The 10,455-nt window shown below is 41.1% G+C and overlaps 1 protein-coding gene across 1 annotated transcript in view; it reads left to right on the top strand.

Moving 5' to 3' along the window:
• The first annotated feature begins 1,147 nt into the window (after positions 1-1,147).
• opcml (opioid binding protein/cell adhesion molecule-like) overlaps positions 1,148-10,455 on the top strand; it is a 275,155-nt gene continuing 265,847 nt past the window's right edge. Inside the window, exon 1 of the mRNA XM_018755365.2 lies at positions 1,148-1,477. Coding sequence (XP_018610881.1) covers positions 1,417-1,477 — 61 coding nt within the window. The 5' untranslated portion in view covers positions 1,148-1,416. The remainder of the gene's footprint in view (positions 1,478-10,455) is intronic.

Here is a 10,455-nt window from a genome sequence, read left to right as displayed (position 1 = left end):
CTGAACAAAATCATGTACACCTTTTTTACTTTGATTCAGATCTAATTATCAGGCTTCAAAGCATGAAAGCAGAAAGCATGCAATAAACCTTTTGTCACTGTTTTTATCAGTGTTGTACTGAAACAAAAGCATTTAATTTGAATAAATGTGTGTTGGTAATTGGTCTGATATTCAGACAACACATGCATGTAGACAAGTTGACCTCTGCTCTTAAGCACAATGAAGTGGGACTGAAAGGCATCAAATTCAAACTAACTAATGTTCAGCGAGATGTTCAAAAAACATCTACTTACAACTCATATTTGCAGCGCACACACACACACACACACACACATACACAAACAGGCAAATTTTTTTACCACATGGCATTACAGTCAAAAACAACTGCACTCCCCACGGTTAGTTTTTTGCAAGCCTGTAAGAGACTCAAACATAAGCCTATATACACTCCATGTACACATACACACACACACACACACACACACACACACACACACATTTTTGGAACCGCTTGTCCCATACAGGGTCGCGGGGGACCAGAGCCTACCCGGTAACACAGGGTGTACGGCCAGAGAGGGAGGGGACACACCCAGGACAGGACACCAGTCCACCGCAAGGCACCCCAAGCAGGACTCAAACCCCAGACCCACTGGAGAGCAGGACCCGGTCCAACCCACTGCGCCACCGCGCCCCCCTCACTCCATGTACTTTGCGCATATATGCTTTGTAACACTAGTTTTCAAATTAACTTTCAAATGAAAAAAATGGTATTGATGGAAGATACATGTAAACCGAAAATGGCATGGCCTGGCTTCTGGAAAAAAATTACCCTCTGGGTTTAATACAGCAACTAACAATCACCAAACGCTGCTTTGCAAATGAGGAAGGAGTCAAATTAATTGTAGGCACCTAATGTGGTTCTGCTGCACACAAATTGAGTGGCCACTTACTGGCCGCCTGTCATGATCGCTGCTTTCTTTGCACCAGTTTAATTTCATACGGCTCGGGCAAAGAGGCACCGCAAGCAGCCCCACGAACAGCGGAGAGCCTGTTTCCAGCCGACCGGCCTCAGCCAATCAGAGTGCAGGAGTGCAGTCACCCCCCCCCCCCACCGCGCTCCCCCGCCCCGCCCCTCTCTCCTCAAGACTGCGGAGTATTCCCGTGTCAGTGTAGAATAGTCAATGAGCTCTCAGTCTTTCGTCCGCCTCAACTTGCGCTGGATTTAAATCACCTTCACACACAACGGCATCAGGGGGAAAAAGGAGAACCAAAAGGGTTCCAAATAAATTCTAAAAAAAGAGAGAAAAAGGACCGAGAGCAGCTTAACAGAACACACGGCACTGACTGACTCTGTTGTGGAAAAAAGAAGCGGGAAAAGGCAGAGAAAAAGAGACAACGTCAACAGAACACTGAAAAATGCATAATTCAGTCTGCTTCCTCATCCTGTCGTGGGTGTTTGCGCTGCTCGTGTTTCCAGGTAAAGACACTGCCTTTTCTCTCTTCGGGGGAAGGGGAGCTGCTGCTGGTTCCTTTCGCGGCTGAGCATCGCGGCGAGAAGTCTCTGAATTCACAGTCAGTGGGCACGCGCCGCCACGCAGTCCTGTCACATCGGCGCGAGCGCGTCAGGACCCGCGCGCGCGCGCGCGCGTCCAAAAGTGGGTGCGCAGCAGCAAGAGAAGCGGTCGGCGTGGAAGGTGGTTCAGTCAGTGTCTCTCGCAACAGTTTTTGGAGGAAAAAAAAAGTTGTTTCCAGAGATGTTGGCACTGGCAGACTGATGATGAGTAATTAGCAGAGAGGACAGAACAATAACGGTGCATGTCATAACAATGTGTCTAGCCTGGGGTTGGGGGGAGGGGGCCGAGTTAGGGTTATGTTGTTGTACATGAAGGCTGATCCAGATGGACACTAATGCCAGTGAATGACTGCTCTGTTGAGTCTGTTCAGGTAATAAGACTTACTGTCATGGAGATCATCAGGTGAGCATCGAGGCAGTCGGGCTCCGTCCTGGCAATGGCTAAATGAAGATGTTTTCTGCAATAAACCTCTTGCCAGGGGGATGCCCAGGGCATTTCGGTTCTGCTGTAATGAATATTGATGGCTCAGCTTTTGTCTCCAAAAACACACAAAAACACTGCATAAGAACAGCCTTTAGATGGTCAGTGATTTCCGCCCCCCCCCTCTACAGATTCTGTCTGGAAGCACAGATTGAGTCATGGGATGTGCTTGGACTTGCTCACTTTTAAAGTTGAGTCAATACATTTGAGAATGTGGCAGAATGATTCCTTGTTTTAATACACTAAGAGGATATTTTGTTTAGGGTGGGGGCCGATTTAATCGTGCTTACAATTTGTTACAGTTCTTCCAGTGAGGTTTTAAAGACATCGTAAGCAAGTATTTGCAAGGAAAATGTATTAACACGCATTCTTTGAAACCGTGCAACACAAACAACAGGGAAATTTAATCCTTTGACATTTAAAAAGGCACTTTTTGTTAGGTAGGAGAGCCTTAGCTTTCCATGAAACCTGTTGTCTGGCCTAATTGTCATGGCAGGAGTTATTCATAACTGCAATTACACAAAACCTACATCCTACCCCAGCAGTTTAATTTTTGTACACTCCAGTACAGGAGCCAGTCAAAATATCGTGCACTTCCATGCACGCATGAACACAGCCACACAGACAGACACACACACACACTGTCTATGTAAGATGAAAATAGAGCTCTGGTGGAGAGGAAAATTGTTTCCTTTGCCGAATAAAACAAATGTGAAAATGCAAATAACCTCTGGAGTTTCAAAGTCCTTATCATGCCATATTTGAGAGGCATTTCAAAATCATTCTTCATAATGTGTAGATTTTTGGTTACTCAAACATAGATCATAAAGGAGATCATCTTTTCTACCACCGATACAAGGTAACTGTCTCCTGATTTAAATTATTATTTAAGTTCATGGGGAACATGAAGGTTATTCAAGGAGGACTTCTCATTTAACTGTACTGTGTTAGTGTTGCTGGTCTCCAGTTAACCTCCATACACTCACGCATTTTAAACATACCTTGTAGGCTTGATCTCTTCACCACCTAGAGTATTCTTTTCGTACTATCCAGGAGATCTACCTGTCACAGATGTCTTTGTTAAGGAGGAAACTGAATGACAGTGGAGTGCGTTGGGGTGTGAGACATACTGCCTGAGACTCCACTGGACAAATAGGTGTCGAACTTGTTGTACAGGAGGTGGAGTGTCTCGGAGGTAAGTTCTCTGGGGTGTATTTAGTTGGGCACAGTGTGTAGGAAGGCAGTGTGTCTAGTTGAGAAGAGTGTAGGTAGTGGAGTATTTGGGATTTATAAAATCTCGTGAAGCACTTTAAGGGTGAGGAGTCTCTGGGGGCAGTATTTGAGGTACGGACTGTCTGGGGTGAGTTCAGGCATACAGGGCATACAGTTCTCCTTAGGCTAACATCCAGAGTCTTCTACCTTTTTGAGGATGGCTAAACCACTAATAATGGGTTATCGATTTGAGTCGCAGCAAAATATGAGATTAACATAGTAAAGGTCAGGGGTCACAATGATTTGAACAATTTGAAGTTTCTTTATGCAAAAGAGTGAACTCAGTCGGTGATCTAAGCCAAAGTTACAAAAGTTTTAGCTGATGAAAAATTTCATTTGAGGCAATTCGTCCTTTGGTTTGAAATCTGCACCCCCAAAAAGCCATATCATCAATCAAAGTGACAATGAAAGGCCTTACAGGCTCTGGGATTGTTTGCACGTCTTTCCCCACACTGATATATTTGCATTAGTTTTTTTTTTTCTTCATAGAAAAAAGTTAAAGTGACATGAAAAATATACATCGGTGAAAGGGTGAATAAAATAAAATACAGCTTCACTCTAGAAATGTTTATTCTTTATATGAAAATAAAAGAATAAATAAATGAAAACAGGTGAATTTTGCACTACTGGAGAACCTTTCCAAATAATTTTTTCGCCGCCTTTATGCAGCTACTCGTGTGACGTACATTAGTTCATATGATGGACAGTAACAAACTAACTGTAGTTTAAATCACGCGTATGCATCTAACTCTCTTTCTGCTGATGTAATGGACACGTTGCATTTTCTATATGTGCATTGCTTTGGAGAAAAGCATCTGCTAATCGAATAAATGTGAATGTAATGTAATGCAGGAAATGTGAAATGCATGTGTTTCTGTAGAGTTCAGTTAGTTGCTGCTACATAGCATGACTTTTCCTGTGACCATTTTTAAATATCTCTTGAATTGATTGCTTTGTACAGAAAAAAAATCATAGACTACTTATTGTAGGTGTCAGAATTCTGTTTGGTACTCATGAATAAATTAAATTGTTTACACATTATGAATAAATCAGGTGTGTGTCATCTTCATCAGCTAGCAGAAGTGAAGGCTGCGGTCTGTTGTACAAAATACAGGAAAAATTATCACAACATTTTTAGAGTGAAAAGTATATGCCATCCAAGTTTACAGCTGTGTAAGATAAGGAAAAAACGCTCACATCTCTATCAAGGCTTAATCAGTTATTGTAGGCCAAACCTGTCCAGTAACTCCAAAACTGTTGACTTCCCAAATGGTTTCTGTCACAGTGAGAGAACTGACAGGAATGCCTCAGATGATTTCACAACTTGACATGAAAAAATGAAGTCATTCTCACAAAAGCACCACTGCCTCATTCTCCGTGGTTTTTGTACAACATGCACTACATTTTAACTTCAGCTTCAAGACTGAAGATAAATTGTATTTGCATCGACATCAAAGACCCTTCAAGTTCAACTCTGACATTTCTACTCATGCTGAAATAATAACTGTAGATCTTGAAAGCCTTCAACCTTGTCTCAAGATAAATTATTTAGAGATGAAAAAGAAGAATCTGCAAAAAGCTTGTAGTAACATAGAATGGCTAAGGAACTTCTTGCTAGGATGGATCTCAAAGTTGGATAGATCAGTCCAGACCTGGAATATCAAATCCAAACCAGGGCTTTTTATCTCTGCGTTTCTCTCCCATGAGAACGTAAAGAAAGGCCTTCTTTCAGTGCTCTTCTAAAGTTTAAGATATTGTCTGCCCAGAAGTCACAGAAATATGGAAGATGCTCTTAGTACATCAGATGGGATTTACCTTCAGTTTAAAGGATTTTTTTGTGTAGCTAACATATGCAAACAGGCCATTGCTTAGCCTCAGTGAAAAACTACCTGAGGCACATCATTTCTGGAAAATCATGCTAATAAATAGCTGAGCTATTTGACAATGAAACATAAACTGGCTTCCCCTTGAAAACCCTTTGATCAGCCAATGCATTTTAAAATTTCATTCATGGATGGTAAAAACTAGAGCAAGGTAAAAGCAAACCTCCACTTTTAAATAAAATACAGATACAAAATACAGTGGCTTTAAATGCAAAGAGACACAAGGCTTCTTGATGGGTACCACGGGTGTAAGAAGGAGCAGGGCTGGGTACTGTGTCCCCAGTAATGTTCAAGCACCCCTAATGTGTCCCCCAGTGTTTGTTTATAACTCAGCTATGCTTGCTTGTGTTTTTTGGTCTCCTTAATACCTGACATGTTGGACACTGGTAGGTGTAATTTCTCACTTTAGTGCTATGTAGGCACTTTGGAGCTTTGGAGACTCTCCAGGTACAACGGATGCACGGAGCTACTGCACTAAGTGGATTCTGTATGTTTCCAGTTTAACATCTTTCTTTTATGCCCTATACTTAACAGCTTTTGCAGTTCATGCAGAAGTGAGCAGTTGTATAAGCAGCTATCGTTTATTTTCAACAGAAATGAAATATTTCTAAAACTTGCCAGTAGTCACTTTTAGCATAAACACTGTGCATTAGTACAATGTTATATATAACTGCAGTTTACTGAAGGAGTTCAGGTTAAGTACTTTGCTCAAGGGTCACTCTTCTGGGATTTCAATGTGCAGCCTTTTGGTTAAAAGCCCAGTAAGTTTACCACTACAACAAATGATGTTCTTGGGCATCCTCTAGACCGGGTAGAGTGAATGGACCCAGGGAAAATGATCAGTAGCAGCTGCACAATTATTGAATAAACCTTGGCTTCATACCAAACTGGATTTGAGTATTTTCTTTTGTAACAGCCATACAAAATCTCACCCTGAGGGCATACAGAAATATACCCATGCCCCTTTCGTTTGAAGAAGGAACATTCCACGCAGCTGTTTTCACTTAGCTGTCTGATCGTTTCCTAAGTCAAATTCATGCCAATATTAATAGAATCATTATCCATGGTTTTTTAAAATAACCAATTTTGAAGGTTTTCAGGGAACATAATCATAGTATTATACAACATTAACAAAACATTATTTTATGTTTAATTATGCGTGTATAAGCTGTCTGTGTATCCTTTAGTTGACGAAAATGTTACAAAGTGCACAGTGTGCGCTTCTCTGCATGCAGAAAGAGTTAAGCTTTGAAATTTGTCAAAGAGGAATGAACCCACTTACTCGTGAGGAGTAAGCAACATAATCAAGGTGATTTTTAGAAGTTCAGAAATGACACACAAAGCTGCCAATAGTTGCCTGAATCCAAAATGCCTGCCAGCGTAATTGTGATCTAGTTTCGCTCATGCTGTTCAGCCTCCATGCAGAATTTCTGTTCGGTGCACTGTGATTATCTGAAGATTAACCTCTTGCTCCTGTCAGTTCATTCATTAATAACAGAAGCCTCAAAAGAATCAGTCTTAGTTTACCTGAGATGAAAAGGACTGAATTATGCCTTTCTAGCAACTGATCCAAATATGCATAATCAGTCATTACAAGGCAGCTATGATATAGCCCGAGCCTTTCGGTTTGATTTACTTTTTTGACAGTTTCAGTTACGTTCATGCAAAATTCAGCAGAAACCAATCCTAGCGGTATAAGTCAAGAGTTGTATATCATTTAATACAATGCAATTCTCTGAGGGCTACCTAATAAATATATAATCAGTATCCTGCTTTCCTGCTCTGATTGCCTCCAACAGGCATGTACCTTGACAGAGATCTGGCACAAAGCTACTATGAGCCTTTGAATTCAAAATACTCTATGTAATTGCCTCGACACACAGTAGATTAGCATGACATTTAAGTTTTAGGGAATGCTACACGGACTTCTGGGAAACACATACTTGACTACAGTAATGTATTTGCCAAAATATAGGGTAACAGTTGTGAATGGTTCAGTCTCTGGGCTGAGACATATTAAAAGGTAAAGTATACTACTGGTAGAGGGGTGCGGTGACACAGCGGGTTTGACCAGGTCCTGTTCTCTGGTGGGTCTGGGGTTCGAGTCCTGTGTGGGGTGCCTTGCGATGGACTGGCATCCCACCCTGGGTGGGTCCCTTCCGGGTGGGTCCCTTCCCCCCTGCAGCCTTGCGCTCTGTGTTGCCCAGTTAGGCTCTGGCTTGCTGCAACCCCACTCGGGACAAGCAGCTTCAGCCAGTGTGTGTGTGAGTACATTTACATTTATTCATTTAGCAGACGCTTTTGTCCAAAGCGACGTACATCTCAGCAAAAGTACAATTTATGCATTACATCGAGAGACAGAGACATAGCTGCAGACATGAAAGTCTCAAGCAAACCTAGTTTGTTCCCTACCACTTGCTGCACTGAGGTTCATCGTTCAAGTAGGTGCATAAGACACAGACAAATCCGGATACCCACACCAATTTTTAAAATTTTTTTTTTTTATTTTAAACCTTCCTGTAGATGAGGGTTTCTGCGCAACATTTTTTCGTGCTATTTTTAGAAGCTTGTTCATCAATATTTCCTTCAAGGGGATAAATTGTACTATGTCGAGGGAAAAAAGTATAAATCCTAATAATAAGAAATAATTGTGCTGAATAATTGTTGCTGATCCCACTCATTTTGGAGAAGCCGGTGAAGAGCTGAGGGACAGTGAGGGATTCAGGCAACTTGCGGAAGGCTGACGGGGTGGCTAACATCAGTGGGTAAGACAGGACTTTCGACAAAGTTTAGATCATTGTATATCAGTATGGTATCCTGCCCCCTTCTGGTTTACGAAGTCCCAGTATCGACATTTGTGGCATTTGAGAGAAAGATAAGCTGTTACCTCTGCAGGTGGTTTGGTGTACCTTGAAGTCCAAGCAGCATTGCCTTGTAGAATCAGAGTAACAAGCTAAAGTTACCCTTTATGAGTCTACAGTAGATGCCTTGGATGGTAGGAATTCAACAACAGGAAGCGTGAACTAGGTAGGAACAAGCACTGGAGCATAAGTTGTTGTGATCGGAACTCTGGAGGTCAGAGTTTCATCATATGAAGTTCTTGATACAGGCACTTAATAATGTGCTACCAGGACCATTTAACCTGTATAACTGGTGAAAACTTGATTTTACATCATGTCCATTATCTTTGAAGAAAGCAACATTTGAGCACCAGTTTAGCAGCTGTGAGCGCTACTGTCCCTGGTGCCATGACCAGGTGCTGAAGATGGTGGCAGAATTTTTCAGTGTTGGAACAACATACAGTAGGACCTGTTGGATGGCAAGAAAGGCTATAAAATTTGTGAATTAAACTGAAGGACTGCTATGAAAGGTGTTACTGAGGTTACAGAAGGTGAGCCATGGGTTCAAGGAAGTGCTACCTAGGTTGGACTCTGATCAGCCCTGGTTAGGTTGCCTGGGAGAGGCTATCTGAGGTGGAAAGACCTGAAACAACCCATAGCCCAAGGTTACATCACTGATGTTGTGACTTCAGGAACAATAACATTTCTGCAGCATCCATTTAGGTCAACACCATGTCTATTATTGTATATTTACAGCTATAGCAGTACTTTTTCCTCATGCTTTTGTAGGAAATATTACAAGTAGGAAATATAAATATACCTCCTATAAAAGTAGAAGATGTTAGTCACGATCTTAAGTAAATGGTAGCATGCAAGTCCTATTGCCCTGTGTTTATTAATGTTTTTTTGCAGAGCCAGTACTAAATTGATGAAATGGGGCCAAGAACAATCTCTTAACTGTGGAGCTCATCACAATAAGTCCTCAGGTAGTTATAAAGACACATCTAATGTAATGTGCTGACTATCCTTCATTGGTGAGACTCTTTCACATCACTGTTTCTCTGTCCTTTGGTTGCCTGCTTTTCCTGGCAAAATCAACATTTAATTTGTCTGTGCAGTGTATTTCTTGTCCCTGTAAAATACTTTGTTCCTTTGAGCTTATTTCATGTTTTGTTTGGTAAAAGTCATTTCACAAACTTCTGAAGGCAAGCTTTAAATTTGTTGAGGGAGTAAAGGTGCCAATGGTATAAACTTTGTACAAATTCACATGTGATTTTCAAATGCAGATACCTGAAAGCAATGCACTTTCATCACTTTGGGATGTGGAACTGATTATTTCTCTTTCTTATTTCTATAGTTCAAAAATGGATTTAAACAGTTAATGATACCATAGAGAAGGACATTTTATACAATTCACAAGTTCACAGTATATTTTCAGGTCACATAGACTATTGATTTCCGTGGAATACAGCAAAGTGAAAAGATATTAATAGTGTGGGGTTTTTCCAAAACATATCATTTTGAAAAGGTCATGACTTTATTACTATTGCTGAGTAAATAACAGACCAACTTGAAACACGAGAGTACATGGTCCAAGACACAGTATTCATGTGCGTTAAACAAACACGTTAATCAAACTTAGACTTGGGTTTTTTTGCATTTATGGATCTTGTGTAAAAACCTAGCTGTGAAACTTGAGCTTGCGAGTAAACCTGAAATAAGACATAATGAATAGTAAGCATTTAAGTACATTACGCAGTTGTGTTCCATTATGTATGTATACATGTGGAGTATACCAAGACAGTTGTCACATCATTCCAGTTAAATACAGCTAGTAGTATAGTGGTTAGTGTGACTGCCTTTGGACCCAAAGGTTGCAGGTTTGAGTCTTGCTTCCAGCTGTAGTGCCCTTGAGCAAGTTACTTACCTCGAATTGCTCCGGTAACAAAAAATTACCCAGGTGTATAAATGGGTAAACAATTGTAACCTTAACATTGTAAGTCACTTTGGAGAAAAGTGTGGAATAAATGCACAATTTACAAAATAAGAGAGGCTTTTAAAATTACATTAATGTGGTGCATTCACATTTATAAGTTTAAAGTTAGTGTTCCGTAGCAATTAAAGAATTTTTCACAGAATATTAATTCTTTGAGGGGTCCTTTCCAGGGTGTATCATCCTCCCAGCCTATTGCATTGCAATTCTGGGATAGGCTCTGGAGCGGCACGACCTGCACCAGGAGATGTGAAAATTAAGTTAAAAAAATTCTTTACAATCTCCCTACATCTGTGGAAGTTTAACTATCCCTATAAAGTCTTGCAAGTATCACTGATCTGTGAGGGACTGGCATCCTGTCCCAGCATCCCCCCCCCACACACACTTCCTCCTCCCAGCCTTCTGTCCAGTGC

Source organism: Scleropages formosus, chromosome 4, assembly GCF_900964775.1.
Source record: "Scleropages formosus chromosome 4, fSclFor1.1, whole genome shotgun sequence".
Classification (NCBI taxonomy): Eukaryota; Metazoa; Chordata; class Actinopteri; order Osteoglossiformes; family Osteoglossidae; genus Scleropages; species Scleropages formosus.
This window is presented reverse-complemented; position numbering and strand designations above follow the sequence as displayed.